The 22,350-nt window shown below is 44.1% G+C and overlaps 1 protein-coding gene across 5 annotated transcripts in view; it reads left to right on the top strand.

Annotated features, from left to right (window-relative positions):
- HARS1 (histidyl-tRNA synthetase 1) overlaps nucleotides 1-22,350 on the top strand; it is a 44,202-nt gene that overhangs the window by 14,212 nt on the left and 7,640 nt on the right. For 4 of the 5 annotated variants that reach the window (XM_081206453.1, XM_081206454.1, XM_081206456.1 and 1 more), the window contains exon 14: nucleotides 7-2,612. In XM_081206453.1, coding sequence (XP_081062579.1) covers nucleotides 7-63 — 57 coding nt within the window. In that variant the 3' untranslated portion in view covers nucleotides 64-2,612. Of the gene's footprint in view, nucleotides 1-6; nucleotides 9,007-11,128; nucleotides 11,219-17,224; nucleotides 17,345-17,891; nucleotides 17,988-18,550; nucleotides 18,677-19,835; nucleotides 19,944-20,748; nucleotides 20,848-22,350 lie in introns of those variants that run through there. The other variant, XM_081206457.1, reaches the window with a different exon arrangement.

The raw sequence follows: 22,350 nt of genomic DNA, 5'->3' as shown, positions 1-22,350 counted from the left end.
TTTCAGATCATTGTTCCTAAGGAGAATTTCATAGAGGAGATCAAGAAGAGATTGGAAAAATAGAACCCTTTCATTTCTTTTCTTTTCCTTTTTTAAAATCTGGCAGCTGTGTGCCCTCAGAGAATTTTGCTGGTCCATAAAGCCACCTGGAGTTATTCAGCATTTTTGAAGAACTGGACTTTTGAGAAACGTGGAATACAGAACAGATGAGAGAATGCTTTTATTGGGATAAATAACATTTAAGAAGCTGAAAGCAAGTTTTCACATTGCATTCAGTTGCTACCTTTTTCCACCCTGTTTTTGTGCCTTCAATAATGATTTGGGAGATTCCCAGGTTTTGAGGCTATTTTATAGGAATTTGTTTGTGGAATCCAAATCATCTGTGTCTGGGAAATATATTGTAGTTTTGACCCTAAAACCAATAGTGGCAGTCAATGACTGATGCCAATTTCTAACCAGCATGAATTTGCTCTTATATCCACATTGCATAACTAAATCACAATGAAAATGTACAGGAATAGCATCTGATATTACAGCAACCAGGAATTACGTCTTCTATTTAATTACTTCTACTTTTATATGTGAAATCAGAATATTTCTCCTGAACAGGCGAAATATTAGGATTTCACGACCAGTTTAGAGGGACAAAACTCTTAACAGCAAGTTAATGTCCTGATAGTATCTAAATATAACAGGTTTATTTACCTGAACCTAAGCTGGCAAAAAGCAAAACTTCTTTCTTTGGTCTTTGTTGGAGAGTACAGAAAAAGCAACATGAAATGTGGTACAGGTGCTCTTCCTTTCTGTTTTGCAAACACTCCACAGAAAACCTACGCACTGGACCGTGCCACATTGAACTGAATGAAAGGGAATAGTGAATTTTGCATTCACACAGAAGGGTTTGAATAGTTAATACTGAAACTTGCAGCCTTGGTTTTCCCCCCTCTAAAAACAACAACATCCTTAGTTAGGACAATGTGCTCCATAGTTGTTCGTGTCTCTTGGAACAACTAAAATAGGGTGATATCCTATGTTTGCCATGCTCTGTATGACCCCATTGAAATAAATGGAATGAAGTTCATTAACAGCAGTAGGCCTACTCTGCATATGACTTACTATATATCTATATATATTTATATAAATAGTATTTAAATTATACTGTGTATAATGTACAGTTAGATGTTCTTAATGACATTGAATAACAATAACAATAATAATGAAAATCCCCCTAGTGGAGACGTTTGTCATTGCTACTATTGTAGCTAACTTTTACTGAGTATTGTACAGTAATATCTCTGCGAATGTCCACCTCGTCTAGCATCCATTCCGGCGAACGTCCGCGGCAAACCCGGAAGTACTGGAACGGGTTACTTCCGAGTTTGCCGCATGCGCAGGCCCACCAAATAGTGCTTCACGCATGTGCAGAAGTGCAAACTGCTCCGTGTGCGTGCGCAGATGCGGCACTTTGCCCTGCATCCTTTTCAGATAGCGGCCGGGGCTCCGGAATGGATCCCGGTCGCAAAACAAGGTATGACTGTATAGTGGTACCTTGGTTTATGAACTTAATCCGTTCTGGAAGTCCGTTCTTAAACCAAAGCATTCTTAAACCAATGCATGTTTTCCCATAGCAGTGGGGGACTCAATTTACAAATGGAACACACTCAGCAGGAAGCAGAACATGTTCTGCTTCCAAGGCAAAGTTCACAAACCAAAGCACAGACTTCCAGGTTTGCAGCGTTCTTAATCCAAGTTGTTCATAAACTAAGCTGTTCTTAAACCAAAGTACCACTGTACAGGCAGTAGCTGATTTGCACGAGGGTTACGTACCGGACCCCCATACGCATTGGGGGGGCCCACATAATGCTGTCTCACCTGTCCCCGTCCTATCCCACCCCCTTTTGTGATGTTTTGTGGCATTTTCAGGTCACTTCCAGGTTTGGCACGATGCACATGTGCACAGTTGCACACATACCAGAAATACATAAAATGGCCACTGTCTGTATCATGCACTCCTGTATATAGCAGAAAATTTAACTGTAATGCAGGTTAACTGTGATACATGCACACAAATAAATACAAATCTAGTGGCAGCCTCATATCAAGCCCAGAGAAAGTCCATAAAGCCTGCACACTTTCTTCTCTGGTACAGTCTCCACATTCTCTGAGCATGATGAGCCTATAAAATGTAAAGGTTGCTCATGTATTTTATTTTTTTAAAAAAGGACTATTCACTTAAAAATAAAATAATTCTGTAGGTTGTTGTTGTTTTTTAAATGTCTCTCTGTTTCTCTGATGATGGGCTATTCTTTGATGTCACCAAGTTATGCCCCAGCTAAAAAAGATTGGCAAGTTAAATTAATGGAATAGGCTGAAATGGCAAAATTGACAAACTAAGAGGAAGAGACTACAATGAATTTAAGGAAGAAAGGAAGATGTTTATTGCATATATACAATACATTGTACACAGGTTAATACATTAGCAGGGTTTTAGGACTACTTGTAATTTTAATATGAATGGGCAATAGGTAATTTAAATGGTTTTCAATTTTAACAATGGGCGTGTGATATGTTGATTAATAAAGGAACCAAGGAAGGGACTTGGAGGAAGTCAATCTGTTTTATTTTGTTTTGTTTTGATTTGATTTTGTATTGTTTTTTATTTGTGGTTTTTTGTTTTTTGAAAATTAATAAAATGTTATCAAGTTACGCCCAAGCGGTCTGACTTGCATGGACATTTTCACACGGAGCAACCTGTCTGAAATTTATGGCCATTCCACCGAAACAGCACACTTTCATCTTCAGTTCTAAGCCCCATGGAACACAGCAGAACTTACTTCACATTAATGTGCCTAGATTCCACCTGTTAACTACAGTAAATCCTGCAGGACAGAATTGAAAATAAACTCCATTGAGCTCCATTGATGTTAAATTAGGAGAGGTTCAGATGCAAAGACTGGTTTCATTCAGTGCCAAGTTCCTCAGGGTGAACTGTATTAGTCTGTTACAGCAGAAATGGTCGTAGCGGGTAGCGCTGTGGGTTAAACCACAGAGCCTAGGACTTGCCGATCAGAAGGTCGCTGGTTCGAATCCCCTCGACGGAGTGAGCTCCTGTTGCTCCGTCCCTGCTCCTGCCAACCTAGCAGTTCGAAAGCACGTCCAAGTGCAAGTAGATAAATAGGTACCGCTCTGGCAGGAAGGTAAACAGTGTTTCCGTGCGCTGCTCTGGTTCGCCAGAAGCGGCTTAGTCATGCTGGCCACATGACCCGGAAGCTGTACGACAGCTCCCTCGGCCAATAAAACAAGATGAGCGCCGCAACCCCAGAGTCAGCCACAACTTGACCTAATGGTCAGGGGTCCCTTTACCTTTACCTTACAATCCTATACACACATTTGTGTAAGCCCCATCAAACTGAGTAGACTATCAAGATACCGTATTTTTCGCTCTATAACACGCACCAGACCATAACACGCATGTAGTTTTTAAAGGAGGAAAACAAGAAAAAAATATTCTAAACAAAACAGTGGATGTATGATTTTTGTGGTTCATGCTGTGGCCACAGACATGTGATCTGACGGTGAGTTTGGGGTAGCCCAATGCAAAAATCCTGAGGATCCATGTGGATCCATGCTAAAGTCGCCCTAAAGTCGCAGGGGCGCTGGGGGAGTGAACAGGAAGCAGGAGGAGAAGAACAATCCCTCTCACACACACAGACACACGGAGTATCAATCCTAAAGTCACAGGAGAGGCAGGGGCGCTGGGAGTGGGAAGCAAGAGAAGGAGAACGATCCCCCCCTCTCTCTCACACACACAAACACACAGTATCAATCCTATAGTCGCAGGAGAGCGTAGGGGCTGGGAGTGGGAAGCAAGAGAAGGAGAACGATCACACACACACACACACACAGTATCAACCCTAAAGTCGCAGGAGAGCGCTGGGGCTCTGTGAGAGAGAACAGGAAGCAGGAGGAGGAGAACGATAGCTCAAGCACACACTCACACACACACAGCCCCTACAGTGGCTGATCCAAAATCGGACAGCAAAAAACTGCAGGCAGGGACAGAGAGCACGGGGTTGTTTTAAAACAGCCAGCGCCGCTCTGCTTTTTTCCCTCCTCGGCTAGGCTGGCTGAAACGTTTTGCTGCTACTTAGCAGCTCAGTGGGGAGAGAGGGACAGAGAGCACGGGTTGTTTTTAAGCAGCCAGCGTCGCTCTGCTTTTTTCCCTCCTCGGCTAGGCTGGCTGAAACGTTTTGCTGCTACGTAGCAGCTCAGTGAGGAGAGAGGGACAGAGAGCACGGGTTGTTTTAAAACAGCCAGCGCCGCTCTGCTTTTTTCCCTCCTCGGCTAGGCTGGCTGAAACGTTTTGCTGCTACTTAGCAGCTCAGTGGGGAGAGAGGGACAGAGAGCACGGGTTGTTTTTAAGCAGCCAGCGTCGCTCTGCTTTTTTCCCTCCTCGGCTAGGCTGGCTGAAACGTTTTGCTGCTACGTAGCAGCTCAGTGAGGAGAGAGGGACAGAGAGCACGGGTTGTTTTAAAACAGCCAGCGCCGCTCTGCTTTTTTCCCTCCTCGGCTAGGCTGGCTGAAACGTTTTGCTGCTACTTAGCAGCTCAGTGGGGAGAGAGGGACAGAGAGCACGGGTTGTTTTTAAGCAGCCAGCGTCGCTCTGCTTTTTTCCCTCCTCGGCTAGGCTGGCTGAAACGTTTTGCTGCTACGTAGCAGCTCAGTGAGGAGAGAGGGACAGAGAGCACGGGTTGTTTTAAAACAGCCAGCGCCGCTCTGCTTTTTTCCCTCCTCGGCTAGGCTGGCTGAAACGTTTTGCTGCTACTTAGCAGCTCAGTGGGGAGAGAGGGACAGAGAGCACGGGTTGTTTTTAAGCAGCCAGCGTCGCTCTGCTTTTTTCCCTCCTCGGCTAGGCTGGCTGAAACGTTTTGCTGCTACTTAGCAGCTCAGTGGGGAGAGAGGGACAGAGAGCACGGGTTGTTTTAAAACAGCCAGCGCCGCTCTGCTTTTTTCCCTCCTCCCCGGCTCCGCTCGCTGACAGGAGCCGCTTACACCCGCTTTGCAGTTTCAAAGAGAGCCACGGACTGCTCACAACTGCAGCGGATTCCCCTGCCATCCGTAGGCATTCGCTCCATAACACGCACAGACATTTCCCCTTACTTTCTAGGAGGAAAAAACTGCGTGTTATAGAGCGAAAAATACGGTATGTACACTCAGTTGGACTTCCGGGTTGGCGCCATTGCCGAATGGCGGATTCCCTCCGAGCTCCGGAGGGAGTCTGCTCGACAGGGGTCGGGTTCTGCCGCGCCGGCGACGCGGGGACCCTCAAAAACCACGGGCGCGGATGCCCGTGGACCTGGTAACTCGGCGGGCACCGTTAGCGCCCTCCCGACCCGCCAAGGAGCCTTTTTAAAGGCTACGGGACGGGGAGTGGCGCGGTGCTGTGAGTCTACTGCTTCCCCTGCCGAGCGAAGCCGCATGCCATTCGTCAGAGAGCGCTGACTTCTTCCTTAGAAAATTTGGACTAAAAACCAAGAACAACAACCCGTGAGTAATTTGGAAACTGGATTAAAATTTTTCCTTTTTTGTGGATTCGGCACGAGCGGGGGAGGTGCAAAGAGGAAGTCCGTCTCCCCCCCCCCCCATTGTAAACATTCTAAAGCAAGGATTTGACAGCTAAGGTCGAGAGAAGAGTCTTTTTTTCCTTTTTGGATAAAAGTTATTAATTCCACGGATTTAAAAGTATAAGTTACTGTGCTGGAGGATAAGAGCTTATTTTCTGATCAAGTGCCACCCTTCCCGGGACCGGGAGTGATCCGCGAGAGGAGCCTGCTGAGGAGATATAGAAAATTTTGACAGCTGTCAAATTAGCTGTCAAAGTCGGAAAAAATAGAAAGCTTTGGTTTAGCCGGTTATATTGTTACAAGTTGTTGAAAATAAAGAAGGACTGAAACAAATTAACTTGACTTTTGGATTGGAAGTGAAAGGAATACTAAATAACCAGAATCCCTCTAAAGGGGGTTCAGGGACATTACAAGAATGGAAATAGGTCGGAAAATACTGGCTGACTTGGATGAGGTTGTTTCTCGTGGGAAAGCTGCGAAAGATGTACGAGCAAGGTCATGTTTTGTCTACAAGTGCTACAAATTTGAAGTCAACAGTGAATATATCTATTGAGCTGGAAAAGGACTTGACGTACAAAACCCAGGCAGCTGGACAAGAAAAGAAACTAGAGACTGAGGAAGAGGAGGAAGAGATATATGCCGAACAGGAGGAGCAGAAAGGAGGGGCTGAAATGTTACAGAAGGCAAATGAGAGCCGGAGGCCTGTCAAGATGGATATTAATTTGATCAAGGTGGAAGCTGGAGCTTTTGGGACATTTGGATTTAAGAAACAGGACTTGAGCTACACCTTTGAACAAGGAGGCCTGGCTGGAAGGAACATGGTTATTATAGAGAGAGTGCCCCTCCGAGACTGGGTGTTAAATACAAGGGACTTTCAAAGAAGCCGGCAGAAAGGGACTGAGAGAGATTTAAGAGCCTCGGACGTGAGGTTGCCAGGCTGATAATAGATGGACTAATGGACTATGGTTTTGGGATTGAAACCGGGGAAGGGAGAGTGGGGTTTGGAAATCCAAAGGGGGCTTGATCTTTTCTATTCTGTGTTTAATTCTGTGTTGCTATTAGTATAAGAATGGGGAATTCATGGAAGGGAAACAGGGTCGACCTTAGAAAAAGTTTTTTATAAATGATTGAGGTATATAAGTTTAAAGTTAATATATAAATTGAACTAATTATAATAATGAATTAAGGTTAAAAATTTAAAATAAATAAATATAATAACAAATTAAGGTTAAGAAATTAGAGATAAGAACTTGTTGGATAAATATTTGGACCTGGAATACAAGAAGGGGAGGTGAGGGGAAGTCGTGGAAAAAAGTTATTGAAAATGGGATTGTTAAGGATGATTTTTTCTTTTTTTCTTCTTCTTCTTTTTGTTTTTTGTATTACTCGAAACTCTAATAAATATTACTATAAAAAAAAGATACACTCACTTGGCGGCAGCAGTCCCGTACCTCCAGTAACACACATCCAATGGACCTGTGTGCATGCTAATAGCAGAGTCAGCGAGAAGCCAGACTGTCCAGATATGTGGCATCAAGTATTTTATTATTTACAGCAAATTAAGTAAAAGAACATACTAGCAGTGCGAGCTGCATCTCACACAATCATCCTCTCTGAGAAGAACAAAGAACAGAAGTTTTCCAACCTTCCGTTCCCACACATACAATCATAACAAATTATATCATCCAGTCATGCGACCTCTGCAATAGTTGCACTGGAAACACTGACATACACATGTGTAAGATCACAGTGTTAGTCAGCAACTTTGTACACAGCTGCCTAGGAGTGGTTCCTCTGAGCCCAGTGGGATTTTGAATCCAAGCAGACGTGCATCGGATTGCATGGTTAAATACAAGACTCAATTGGAAGATATTTTCCATATAGATAGTGGTGTTAGCTTGTTGCAACAAAATTAGCAGTCTTGCAGCACCTTAGAAACTATGACATTTATTATTTAAGCTTTATTGGAGTGCATTACAATTCATATGTTTGAAATGCTGAGTTACAGGTCTGAGGGAAACTAAATGGGAAAATTCAGCAACAATGATAATTATGTGATTTATTATTACTACTATTATTAATGTAACAGTTGTTTATAACACAGGCATCCTGGCATAGTAAGTAGGTCTCGGTTCTGATTTCTGAATGAAGTTCTACCGAGCAAACCAGAAATTAATGAACATGACTCAACAGGTCTCATTTTGAGTAAGCATTAGTGAGCATGCAACCCTCAGTCCCACAAGTCTGAAAAGAATTCTGCAGTTTCAATGTTGCAGTCTTCCTTTTAGTATCATTTCCCAAATAAGGGATATTTTAATATCAATTAATCACTTTCCTTCTTTCCCCTTGTATGTTGCATATGGTTTTGGGGGTTTTGGGGTTAAACCACAGAGCCTAGGACTTGCCGATCAGAAGGTCGGCAGTTCAAATCCCCGTGACGGGGTAAGCTCCCGTTGCTTGGTCCCAGCTCCTGCCAACCTAGCAGTTTGAAAGCACATCCAAGTGCAAGTAGATAAATAGGTACCGCTCCGGTGGGAAGGGAAACGGCGCTTCTGTGTGCTGCTCTGGTTCGCCAGAAGCGGCTTAGTCATGCTGGCCACATGACCCGGAAGCTGTACGCCGGCTCCCTTGGCCTATAGAGCAAGATGAGCACCGCAACCCAAGAGTCGTCCGCGACTGGACCTAATGGTCAGGGGTCCCTTTACCTTTTATAAAGCCTGTAGGCAGAGACAGTCTTGTTTTTATCAATTGTATGGTAATTCCACTTTGGGGGCCTTTTTTGGCTGAAGAGAGGGGTACCAAAGGCTCTAAGGAAATATTTTTTATTTTTATTGCCAGAGTATCCTGGAAGGCTGAAATGTCCCCTCACTGTTTAAACACACACAGCCATTTCTGATGTCAGACTTGGGAGCTAAATATATGCACATGGGTTCAGAGAAGGGGACATGTAAACAATGTGCTATCGCGTCACTTCCTCTCTCTCATTCTTTCATTTCCCGCCCCGCCCCTCTCCTCCTCGTGCCATTCCGAGCCCGTCTTGCATCAGCCTCCCGGGCACCAGCCGAAGACTGAAGGGCGGGCAGCTCTCGGGGCATCGACGCGAGCCAATGCGCATGCTCAGAGGCGGGCCTCGCCTGCGCGTGGCTGAATGCCCCGCCCCCTAAAGAGCGGGCAGCCCTCGCAGCCTCGAGACGGGCGACTGCGCATGCTCGGAGGCGCTGAGGTAGCGAGCGAGGAGGATTCACTGAGGCGCCGGCGGCCCCTTTCCCCTTTCAGCCGCTGAGCGAGGCGGGTGGCGGTGGCCATGGCTGAGGAGGAGTCGCTGAGGAAGCAGGCCGACCTGGTGCGGCGCCTGAAGCAGGACAAGGCCCCCCAGGAGGAGGTGAGGCGGGGCGGGGGGGTCCCTCATATTTCAGGCCGAAGGTGGGCGGGCGGGCGGCGCCCCCGGCAGAGGCTGCGGGGAAGAGCGGCCGCCGCCGCCGCCTCCTTCCTTGCCTGGCCCTGTCATTTGGGACGCGGGCGGGGAGGCCTCCGAGGCGCTAACAGCCTGCAAGAAGCGACCCAGAGGTTTACGCGCAAGTCGTTATCGGGGGCGAAAAAGATGGATCTCTGCAGGATAGAATATATACACATACTGTATATGTAATTAGGAAACGGGGACCTTATTATTATTATTATTATTATTATTATTATTATTATTATTATTATTATTCTATGTTTCCCCCTGACAAGGTCTCAGACTGGACATGACAAAATTAATAGACCTAATTTATCACAGAATTTTAGAGTGGGAAGGGATTCCCCAGGTGTCATCTAGCCCAACCCCCTGCATTGCAGGGGCATCCGTGACAGATGCTTAGAAGCCACCAAGGAGGGAGAGTTTTCCTCTGTTTTACTTTCTCCTTCCTCTCTCTCTCTAACAAGTGAGTTCTAACACACATCAATTAAAATAAGCAATTTGTAAATGGATCCAAACTGTTTTAAATCCATCTTGTGCCGAAAGATTTGTATTTCGTAAAATGAGCATAGGAGAGAGGCTTCACCCACAGCAGGATTTGCCATTATTAGTGAGTTTTAATGGATTGAGGATGGTATCAGGGTTAGAGTACAGTGGTGCCTCGCAAGACGAAATTAATTCGTTCCGCAAGTCTCTTCGTCTTGCGGTTTTTTCGTCTTGCGATGCACGGTTTCCCATAGGAATGCATTGAAAATCAATTAATGCGGACCTCTTCTGAGGGCTGGGGGGGGGGACAAGGGCTTTTCTTCCCACCCCCGGCATTTTAAAAAACCCCGGAACAGCGGAGGACTTCTCCGCTGTCCGGGCGATCTTAAAATGCTGGCGGGCGGCATTTTAAAATCGCCCCGGACAGTGGAGGACTTCTCCGCTGTCCGGGGCGATTTAAAAGCCCCTGGGAAGGCAGGCAGGGGGGACAAAGACTTTTGCCCCCCGCCAGCCTTCAGAAGAGGTCCTGGGGGCAGCAGGAAGCGAAGCGCTTCGCTTCCCCGCTTCCCCCCGACGTCTTTTGCAGCAAGGGGCTGCGGGGAGATCGCTATCTCCCCCCAGCCCCTTGCTTCAGAAGAGGTCCGGGAGCAGCGGGAAGCGAAGCGCTTCTTCCCCGCTTCCCCCCGACGTCTTTTGCAGCAAGGGGCTGCAGGGAGATCGCTATCTCCCCGCAACCCCTTGCTTCAGAAGAGGTCCGGGAGCAGCGGGAAGCGAAGCGCTTCGCTTCCCCGCTTCCCCCGGTCTTTTGCAGCAAGGGGCTGCAGGGAGATCGCTATCTCCCCGCAACCCCTTGCTTCAGAAGAGGTCCGGGGGCGCTTCCTGCTATCCTGGACGGCTTTTGAAGGCAGGAGAGTCTCCGCCAGCAGCGGCAGCGCTGCCGCTGCTGGCGGAGACTTGCCGGCATGCAGAAGCCTGCGCGCAGCGCGCCCAGGCTTCGCGGATCTCTCCGCCAGCGGCGGCAGCGCTGCCGCTGCTGGCGGAGACTTGCCGGCATGCAGAAGCCTGCGCGCAGCGCGCCCAGGCTTCGCGGATCTCTCCGCCAGCGGCGGCAGCGCTGCCGCTGCTGGCGGAGACTCTCCTGCCTTCAAAAGCCGTCCGGGATAGCAGGAAGCGCTTCCCTGCTATCCCGGACTGCTTTTAAAATGCTGGCGCTGGGGAGCAAAGCCTTTCGGCCCCCGCCAGCCTTCCTGGACCTCTTCTGAAGGCCGGAGGGGGGGGGGGAAGGCTTTGCTCCCCACCGCTAGCATTTAAAAGAGGTCCCCGGAGATTTCCCTATGGGCTTTCGTCTTGCGAAGCAAGCCCATAGGGAAATTCGTTTTGCGAAGCGCCTCCAAAACGGAAAACCCTTTCGTCTAGCGGGTTTTCCATCTTGCGAGGCGTTCGTCTTGCGGGGTACCACTGTATTAACCATTACCAAGCTTACTTAAGTAAAGCTATTGTATAAATATGAATTAGATAAAAGCTGTGTAACTTGAATTGATTTAAAAAAGTTACCTTTCAGATTGCAGAGCAGGTGGCAAAGCTGCTGGACATGAAGGCAAAAATATGTCCTGAAGAAGACAGACCTAAGTTTGTCCTCAAGACACCAAAGGTAAACCTTTTAGCCCCACCAGTACTGTGATAAGCACCAGTGCATGGCAGAGCAGAATTCCTTCATGTACAGTACTCTTATTTTCTCAAGTGTGCACACTTTTTATGCAAATGAAAGCTTACGAGGGTTTAGGAAGACTGTCTTGTGATTTCCATTTTGATGGCTCAAGTCATGTCCTCCTAGAATCTAACATGTCTTTCTCTCAGTGAAACTATAGGGGATTTGTTTGTTGCTCCTACCCCTGCAAATTCTAGGTGTGTATTCAGAAGTGAGCCCCACTCTCTTCTGTGGGTCTTGTTGTCTGGTAAATGTACATAGCAGGGGTGCGGAACCTAAATTCTGTGAATTGAATGCAGTATTTCAGTCCTCTTGTATCTGGCCTTTTTTTATACATCCCAAGCTGCCCACCTTCCTCAGGCTGCACCCCTCACTTTGGAGTCCTATATACTCAAACTGGGATCAGTTTTCTTTGAAGCCTCCAGCAATATAGGAAATATGAAAGGACTCAGACCCGATGTTCCATAAATGTCCCTACAAGGTGTTATAGCTTTAGCTGACCTTTTCTCAGTCTTTTCCATCTTTACTATTTGAGTTGAGGTAACCGGAACTGTACACAATATTCCAAATGTGATCTTACTGTAGATTCATGCAACAGTATTCTGATATTGGCAGGCTTATTTCCAATCCCTTTCCAATCATTCATAACATGAAATTTGCCCTTTTTGCAGGTGTTGCACATTGGGTTGATTTCCACATCAAGCTTTCCACTATGGATTGCATCCAAAGCAGTGCCAGTAGAGCTCACTGGCACTTCCATTTCCTCCTCTCTGCCCCATGCCCTCCCAAAGTCTTCTCCAGAGAGTCCACCAACCTCCCAGAGGTGATTTTGAGGTCCGGGTGAGGGGGCTACAGAAGAGAGGAGGATTAAGTTCCATTCCACTAGTGCATGCTTCTTTCAAATAAAAATAAGTAATTTGCAGTCCAGTTTAGGAATAGACTAATTACTGTATAGTTGATTAACTTGCCAATGACAGCTTTTAACCCTGTGGTTTCATTAATTTGGAACAGTGACCTGATGACTGAAGTGCATCTCCTGCTGCAACTTATATGTCAAGGGTGCTGTGATTTGCTACTGGCAATGCTATCCCATTCATGTTTCACTGTGCTGTGCTTTACTGTGCTGGTGCAAGATGCAGACCTGATCCAGGAATAACGAATAGGACACTGACTAATCTGGTCATTTCTCCCTCTCTCACCAAGATACCTTTCCTACCCAAGTCCGCCCTTTCCCAGTGCAGCTAGGCTACTTTAGCTGCATATAACAAATACTTTGCACTGCTGCACCAAATTCTAAATGAGTTCAGAGGTTTAGCATAGTAATTAGCTGCATTGCACCAGTGCAAGGGGACTTAAGTTGTAATCTTCCTGCTTGTGCAGTTCTTACCAAACAGTAGGATCCTAACTTGCATGTAGTACTGAGTGGCCACTTTATCTTCAAAGACCATACATTGTTGGAATCAGTGCTGTGGCTTATGGGGTGGGGGGCTATCCGGGTTCTTGCCCCAGGTGAAGCCTCCAGAAGGGCGCCATTGAGGCTCCCATCCTGTGTGGGTGGGTTTATGGCAATGCAGGTGGGAGGTGCCAACTCCGTCTTTGACCTGGATGAAATAAAGCCTAGTTTTGCCCCTGGTTGAAATAGACAATTGGGAAGTGTTGGCCTTGAAGAAAATCTGCACCAGCCTTCTTCCAGGTATATATCTGTTTAAGCAGAGATATGGAACTATGGCTCTCCTGATGTTCTTGTACTACAACTCCCATCATTGTAGGCCATGCAGATTGGGGCCGATGGGAGTTGTGGAGTCCAGCAACATTTGGAAGGCCACAGGTTTCCCATTCCTGTCCTAAAGGATCATGCTCACAATCTGGGTGTTTATTGATCCAGCACAATCATTAGACAAATTCCATCCACTTCAGCTGTTATACCCTTCTGCAACCATATCTGAGTGGAGATAGCAACCTTCTCATTAGACTGTTAAAATGCATTGTTTGTGGTACTGCCCTTAATTATGGTTGGGGAACTCTTGTTGGTCCTAAACAGGACTGCAAGATAACTGGGACAGGACATTTTCATTATATTATGCTAGTGCTTTATCAGATTCCTTTTTTTTTTAATGCATTTTTATTGAAGTTATACACAAAAAACAGACATATATGAAAATACAGAGAAAAAATTACAAAGAAAAAAGAAAAAAAAGAAAAACCACACATCCGAAAAAAGAAAAACACACAATCTGAACTTCCCTCCGTCCTTTTGATAAGTATCAAATATCTCCTTCCATTACGTATTTGATTTTCAATCTATAGTCTTAAATTCACTCGCTGGTCGTATTGTTCTAACCCCGTCAATTTACTTTAAGCATTTATTCCAATATATTTCCAAAATTTACTCCAATTTTTCAGAAATTTCGCTTTATCAGATTCCTTGGCTCCCAGTCTGCTTCCGATTCTGAGCCCTGGTTTGATTTTATCATCTTGGGACTAGACTACCTGAAGGATTGCCTTTCATATATACCTCCCTGATCCTTCAGATTGTATTCCATGTGTTCCTATCAAGGAAAGTGAATCAGATGGCTGCTTGGAAGAGGGCCTTGTTACATCAACACCTCAGCTTCCATTTTTTGTGGGTTTTTGGTGCATGTGGAAGACTTATTTATTTATTTACCTAGCCTTTTAAAAAAATCTTGCATTTTTGAAAAAGTTACATTTCACTTTATAATCTGAGCTGCTAGTATGTTTTCATTTTTCCACTTTTCAAAGGATAAGTTTTTAAGGCTTTGTCTTAACTGTTTCACAATTCCCCAACATCCTGTTTTTCCAATATGTTTTGGAACAGGAACCACCATTCTCATTTTGATAAACGCTGCACTTGAACAGCACAAAGACTTTGAGGAAAGGGTGTTACCAACTAATCTAGAAGACATTGAACTTGTTTCTTTGGATTTACTGTTGGCTTCTTTTTATTCTCCCCTCAAATCTGGATGGGTTCCAGCTCCATGTCAGGAGGTTGAATGGAGTACACTGAGAGACAGGGTTTTTCCAGACCAAGTCATGCCATCCCCTCCAGAGGTAGTTATTGCACAGCTTTATCATGCCAGACCCCAGATTCTGCCCACTGACATCTCTCTGAGGGGGCAGTGACCACAGCAGTTCTATAGATCAGTGTTTCTCAACCTTTTTTTGGGCAAAGGCACACTTGTTTCATGAAAAAAATCACGAGGCACACCACCATTAGAAAATGTTAAAAAAATTAACTCTGCCTATATTGACTATATATAAAGTAATTCTCTTGAATAGGAATCAAATAAACACAAAGAAAGTATTTTATAATTACTTTATTATGAAATAGTAAGTAAACAGAAATATGAAAAATTATAAAATACTTTATTCAGTGCGCAACCTGGGCCTGTTTGGCAGAACACAAAGCTGATATTCTGGCTGGAATCGAAGAAAGACACACACGTAGCTCTTCGTCAACAGCTGTCAGTCTCTCTCTGTATTTAGTTTTTATAGCAATCATGCTTGAAAAGCTCATCTCACACAGATATGTAGTGGAAAATGGGAGCAATGTCAAAATAGCTTTGTTTGCCAGAAGGGGGAACTCCTTGGCAGTATCCAACCAAAAACTGTCCAAAGGTAGATCAGCAAATCTTAGCTTGAAACCACGATTTTGTCTCAGTTCAGTTAGTTCCTCCTGCTGAGCTATAAGGGTCTCTAACCCAGTCAAGGCATTCAGTGGAGACTGAAGAGAAATAAAATGACAACTTCTCCGGTCCTCCTGGTGACACGAGTCGCGACGTCGTCTTCTCTCCGCTGCTGCGCACACTGTGCTCGGGTGGGAAGGAAGTCGGAAGATGATGTCCTACTGTGATAGGTCCAGGCTGGAGTCTGGACCAATCACAGCCCGGACATGAGAAAAGTGGAGGGTGTCCCCCTGAGGAGCGCCAATCGGCGCCCCTGCTGGCCGAGGGTGGGGTCAAAAACCCCAAACCCCCCATACCCAGGAAACAGTCCGGCACCCGCCTAGTGGGTGAAAATGTGAATTATTATTTTTTAATCTTTCGAATTTTTCAATTTTTCCCACGCCACACCAGGCAACATCTCGCAGCACACTAGTGTGCCGCGGAACAGTGGTTGAAAAACACTGCTATAGATGACTGCCACACTGCATAAATTTATCTGCGTAAATCAGAGGCAGCCTGATCCCATCCAGCCATGTTCATCAGACATTCTAAGGTAGACTAGTTCATCTCTGCAGAAACATCCTTTGGCAGGAGGTTGCCCCAGCAGGTTCTGTCACAGGGTTCTCCTCCCACCTTCTGGTGGGTACTGCTTTGTTACATTCATTTCTTGAGTGTTCCAGTCAAGAGGTTTCCTTTTCCTTATATACAGTATTGTTCTTTCTTGAAATTGGTTACTTTTAAAAAGTTATGGCTACCACCTGGGAGGAAGGTTTCCTCCTGTTCCAGCTGGCCACTACCATAGTTTTTATAAACTTTGGCCCCTGCCTACCAGAAGATGAATTAATCCTTTCCAATATGTTCTACTCTCCACTGGCAAAAAAAACGCTTTACAGAAATTCCTACTCTCCATTTTCCATTTACTGTATCTCAAATACAGCTGTTGTAAAATCTTGCAGCCACTAGAGGATGCTCTTCCACAAATAACACACGGCTTCATAAATACTGTTTTTCCACACTGGGTTCTGAAAAAAAGACTGAAGTTCAGCATGATTGTGTGTAGGCGCACACTAGACTAGCTCAGAGACATCCTGGCCCTTCGTTCTAAGTGTTCAGAGCCATCATTTTGTTTTTGGTTGGTGGAACTTAAGGTTCTAGTTTTTAAAAAGTCGGTACATCAGGCCTGAAGCTTGTCTATCCCTGCCTACTGTGCCACAAGCCTCTTCCTTGTTTTGGTTGTAACAGGCTAGTACAGTATGGCAATTGCTAGGTCAGAACTGTGTTGGTAAGATCTGGATACTATCACAAGCAGCCACATTTAAACCCCACCTCAATATAAAAATTCATGTAGAATGTAGTAAAGGTAAGCGCTAGTTTTCCTTGTTAATTTGTTTCCTAGCTTAGTTGGCTTGTTAGGCTTTGAAGCTTGAAAACTTTGCTGAATTCCACTTCCACTTGGAATTCCAAAGTTTGGCATAGTTCCTTTGCCTGTGATAACTGTTTAGTTATTTATCCTCACAAAACAGATTGCAACCTCTGCTGTAACATGTAACAGTATAAGATTTTAAGATTCTAAATTATTAAAATAAAAACAATGACATTTTAAAACTGCAGGAAGTAAAACAATTGCTGAATTACTAAAACCCCAATGCAGGGTGGAGAAAAACAGTTAGCAGACTATTTTTATAGTTGTTTTAAAGCTTTGCTGGTTTTATCTAACCTGCTTTAGTGTTGATTTTATAGTTTGATTAAGCATCTCAACTTTTTCAATATATATACAAGGTGGCTTACAAGCATGTCGAATTGCTTATTTGCATTCTTATCAGGAATAGACCTCCACATGTAGGTCTTCCACCCTAGAACAAAGTAACAGACTTCTTCTTTCTGACTGATATCTGTTTAGATTTTGGCTGCCTTGTCAGGGGGACAAAAAGCAAGGCACCTTATAAGGAAAATAAAAATATAATATTCATGAGGATCCTCCCCTTAGGGCCATTGGTGTTAGATGACCCTGTTTTGGGGCGGGGAGTCCTAGGGCAAAGTCATAACTTTAAAACCTTTTCTTAAACCACAAATTCTTTTGCCTTTCTGCCCAGGTAAGATCCTCCAGCACCATGTTCTGGAAGAATTCTGGAAGAATTTCTTCCCATTACTGAGTGCTGAAAATAGTGCACCACTTTGCCTACCTTCTCTGTTCACTTTGCCTGAACATAGCATGTGTTAAATGGAAGAGAAGTCTATCAAGTTGTCTTCTGTTCTGGACTTTCAGGGTACCAGGGATTACAGTCCCAAGCAGATGGCAATCAGAGACAGAGTCTTCAGCGTCATCATCGATTGCTTCAAACGCCATGGAGCTGAGACAATAGATACTCCAGTATTTGAACTAAAGGTGAGAGGGGGCAGCAGGGGGAATAGGGCAACTGAGGAAAGGTACTGGTAGAAGTGTCAAACGTTAGTCCAGAAGTCAGGCATAGATTCCAAGTTCTAAAACATAATAACACCAGAAGGGGGAATAAAGAAATGTTTTAAAGTGTGTCACACTGAATTTCCTTCCTGTGGAGTTACTTCCTACACTTAGGCTGCAGTCCTACACCTGCTCAGGAATGCCACACTGAACCCAGTGAGACTTCTGACTAGATATGTGTAGGATTGCAGTGTCAGTTTTACATATATTTAGTTTATTTGGTTTATTATTGTGTTGGTTTTTGTTATATACATTTTGTAAGGGGCACTTTCATAGGGAAGAAGAAAAGGGTGGAAAGAATATAGATTTTATTAAGGTCCCTCCCCATGCACCTTACGGCTTTATAAGAACAAATTTGCCTGAATATGCATTTGTTTTGCCCTATAAAAAACCTATTGCTTACCATAACTCTTTACTTGCCTTTGATTTATTTTATTTTTTCTACCTCCCTCTCCCACCCCTTACTTTTTAGGAAACTTTGACAGGGAAGTATGGAGAAGATTCCAAGCTGATCTATGATCTGAAAGATCAGGGGGGAGAGCTCCTATCTCTTCGCTATGATTTAACTGTATCCTTAAATCCCATGCTCCTAGCTTGGGCAGAAAACTGCTCTTCAGCAGACGAGGAACATTGCACTTACTCTAAATAGATTCAGAAACTTTTGGAACATCATTTTGATGGCACAATTCTTTTTTAAAAACACACAAATTTTTTGTTTGTCACTTTGTCACAAGCATGGAAACAGGCAACGATGTGTAAAAATTGAAGTAATAAGTGTATGTTGGGTCATGCAGACTAGCAGGTTTTGTACAATTCTATTTTTTGAAAGAGGAGGTCACAGTTGATGCTGAATCACAGGAACCATTGTTGCTCTCAATTTTTAGGAGTATTTGCATATTTTTTTTAAATGGTGTGCCTCATTTAAAGAAGTATAATCTTTTCAAAAGTGAATGTACACCATTGCTTCTATTCATTTACCCATCTTGTTCTTTTTGCCTCCTGATGTCAGCTAGCAGATGCCAAGTCATTTCTTCAACTCATTTCAACCCACTAGATCAAATGCATCCAGTAGTATAGGTTGAATTATATACTTTAGGATTTTAGATGTTTTCCTTAGCCTTCTCTTCTCAGGTTCCATTTGCTCGTTTTCTGGCTATGAACAAAATTACCAATATTAAACGTTACCATATTGCTAAGGTCTACAGGCGGGACAACCCAGCCATGACAAAAGGCCGATACAGAGAGTTCTACCAGTGTGTGAGTATCTGTAGGATGGCCTTAAAGTGTATATGGCTCTTAACTGGTTTCCTGCTCGTTCCTCCCTTCTCATTCTGCATATAACATTTTTGCTCTACTTCCTTCTCCCAGTCAGCTGGTGCCTTTCCCATTTCCCCCTCTAGTTGGCTGTCATGTCTTTCTCATGCCTGAATTGCTTCCAGAGCTTAAAATACAGTAATGTAACACCCAGAGTGTTTTGTAGTTATCCTCAACCCCCCTGGCCTTTTTCTACAGGAACACTTCCATTGATTCAGTGAAAGCCTGGTGAAAATACCTTAAAGGTAGTGGGACACACAAGTAATTGTTTTCATTTTGACTGCCGAACTATAGGAGGACCTGGAACAGCTGCCTAAAAAGATATAGTCACTATAGTGGCTAGGCTGTCAACTGACAATCAGCTGCTTCAGGAATGGAGGGAAGGGCTGCCTTACAGAAATAAGGGAAAGATCACTGCCTGGAGGGAGAAGGTGGAAAATCTCACAGCAGGAAACCTGGAGAACACTTTTAAGTGGACTCAGTGGCAGTAAGTCAGGGGTGGAGCAAGCAGAGCCAAACAAGCAAGCAAGCAAGCCCCTCGCCCCATGTTGTGGCACTCTGTTCAGGCATAATGTCTGAACTGGGCTTTTATCTCCTTTCTGTTGATATGCTGCTTTGTAGGTTCATAAATGGTGCTGTATAAATGATACACTGCTGTGCCTACATGCTTGTTTACCGGCTGCCACCAAAGTGCAGTTAACTGACATTTTGTCTTAATTTGTCTGCATACATTCACTATGCTTTCTCAGCCTTGATTTGCCTCAACATTTTTTAATCATCTTTGGCACCTTTTTATATTTGTGGGTAGCTTGATATGATTAAAGATACTTGAATGTGTGCCTTGTTCCAAATCGCAAATGACTGACAATCCATGCTGCTATTATTTTTTACATTTCTTACCTGCCCTTCACCATAGAGTTCCAAGGCAGGTTACAAGAATATAAATATACAATGTTAAAATTGGTTTAAACGACTTAACTGCCTTGCTGTGCTGTCAAGACTTGGGGAAGATGTGAACTATGTATCGCGCAACCTATGTGTCTGTCACTCAGGTGGATGCTTTATGCTTTAAGGATTTTCACATCTGCAATTTGTGCCCCAGGATTTTGACATTGCTGGCCAGTATGACCCCATGATTCCTGATGCGGAGTGCCTGAAGATTATTCATGAGATCCTGAGTGCCCTACAAATAGGAGCATTTGTTATCAAGGTGAGAACAAGTCTAGAAATCTAGAGCAGTTTTATCCAGAATGTACACAAAATACTATTCTATTTATTTAAACTTGTCCTTTGCTGTGAACATAAAATGAGAAACACAGTTGGTTTTGTCTTAATTTTTCAGTATATTTTCATTGTGCTTCCTCAAATTTGATTAGAAATCATTTATTTCCCCAGCTTTTGCTGCCTTTTCCTTATTTGTATTTGCAGGTCCCTTCCCAGAACTGTCCTAGTAAACATAAATCACTTACATTGTATATATACCTTGATAGACTATAGATAGACTGTTGATAGGCCATAGATTGTTTAATTAGCCAAAGGCATGGGAGAAGAGGAATGTTTTTGCCTGGTGCCTAAAGATACGTAATGAGCTTTCCTGGGGAGAGCATCCCACAAGCAGGGAGCCACTGCAGAAAAGGCCCATTTCAGAGTTAGATTGTTGCTAATGATCTCAATGCTGGTGTCTTCTCCATACTGTAGAAAGAAAGAGGAGGGCTGTGTTCAGTTCTGCCATGAGTGAGATAATGTTTCCACAAGATACATGTGCACATGTATCTCCTATTGATTTCAGTTTCAGTACTTCAATACCAACTCCTATTGGTTTTCAGTTACAGTATTTCAGGGACCTTCCCCCCCCCAAAAAAAAATTTTACTTAGCTTTCTTGAGGGAGGAAAGTGAGCCAGAGCAGCTGCCCATCCAGCGGCCTCATCTTTCCCCTGCCCCTCAGAGGTAATAACATGCAGAAGCATGAACCATGAGTTGCTACTTGGAAAAAAAAAAATCAATTTCCCTGCAGGTCAATGACCGTCGTATCCTTGATGGGATGTTTGCAGTATGTGGAGTTCCAGAGAGCAAATTCCGGTCCATCTGCTCTGCTGTGGACAAGCTAGACAAGGTAAGGACATCAGGATAATAAATACTGTTTTTACCATGGCTCAAGTGTTTGGTAAACATGGAAAGACATTGACATCCCACTGCATTTCCCATGGTGTGACCATAGAGAAAATGTCAAAGTGTATGATAAAAAGAAAGAAAGTAAGAAAAAGTTGGGCACCTAAGGCTACCAGAAGACGTTTTTGGTCCTCCCTCAGAACTACAGTGTGTTGGGGGCTGCTGGCTGGGTCTAGGAAGCCAACGCTTATGATAATCAGAGAAAAGAGGGTCTTCAAGGCTTCCTAAGAACTTTCCTTGTGGGTACAGCATTGAATATTACCCCTCACCGCTTTTCTGAAACCCTGCTCCTTGAGAATGAAACTGATACTGGATTGCTATTTATGAGTGGCAGAGAAACTGTCAAGTCCGGAAGAAGTTGACACATATGCAGGAGGTGGAGCTTTTGTTTTTTGAAAAACTTGGGGGGGGGAATTTATTGGGTTTTATAAGCAAGGATCATAGGAATATTACTAATATCTACTAATAAATAGACCAAGCCTTCTCATGCCATTTGTATATCACAAAAATAGCATAATACGTTTGCAGTGATATCTACAGCACATGGTTCATTAGTGATCAGCGTATAAGTTCTTGTTTTGTGAATTCGTTTAAACGAAAAGAGGAAACAGGATAGATAGAACAGTTTACAGGTAACATTCAATATTACATAACTAAATGCATAATCATGAGCCATAGTGGTAGTCGGGTACTTTTTATTTGCTTCTGGTTTTTTTGGCATCAGTGGACAGTTTCCCATTAGGCTGACCTTGAGGGTTTTTCTTTTTTAACCCTCGGAAATAAGGTGCTAATCAGTGCTTATATCTTGCAAACTAATATTTTGCAATAGCTACTGTTTATATCTTGGTATAATAAAGTTTTCAGATCAACACTCATTCTATAATTACTCTTTTAATTGCTCCATTAACATTAGTCTAGTATTTCATGACAACTTGAGACGTCCGCAGTTTAAAGTTACTCTTTCTGTCTTCTTAAGATCCCACATGCTGGGAGTAATGAGTAATGATTACCTTGACTTCTTAGCTTAACTGCTCAGTTTGTGGATCTGTTTTTGTCCTATTGAAATGCTTGGATTGCCACATCACACTATTTACCTCTTCAAAGGGCTGTCATTCAAATATGGCAGACCCAGGTTAGCACACAGAGTTCCACATGCAATAAAAAGGTAAAGGGACCCCTGACCATTAGGTCCAGTCATGACCGACTCTGGGGTTGCGGCGCTCATCTCGCTTTATTGGCCGAGGGAGCCGGCGTACAGCTTCCGGGTCATGTGGCCAGCATGACTAAGCCGCTTCTGGCGAACCAGAGCAGCACACAGAAGCGCCGTTTACCTCCCTGCCGGAGCATGCAATAGTACACACTTAATAAGGCCAAGGCAGAATGCTAACATTATTTCATTTTTGAATTGTTTCCTGTGGAAAGGATAGGTTCCAGTACATGTATCACA

The sequence above is a fragment of the Podarcis bocagei genome (assembly GCF_964188305.1).
Source record: "Podarcis bocagei genome assembly, chromosome: 8".
NCBI classification, from domain to species: Eukaryota; Metazoa; Chordata; class Lepidosauria; order Squamata; family Lacertidae; genus Podarcis; species Podarcis bocagei.
The sequence above is the reverse complement of the archived record's forward strand: the minus strand, read 5'-3'. Positions and strand labels throughout refer to the sequence as shown.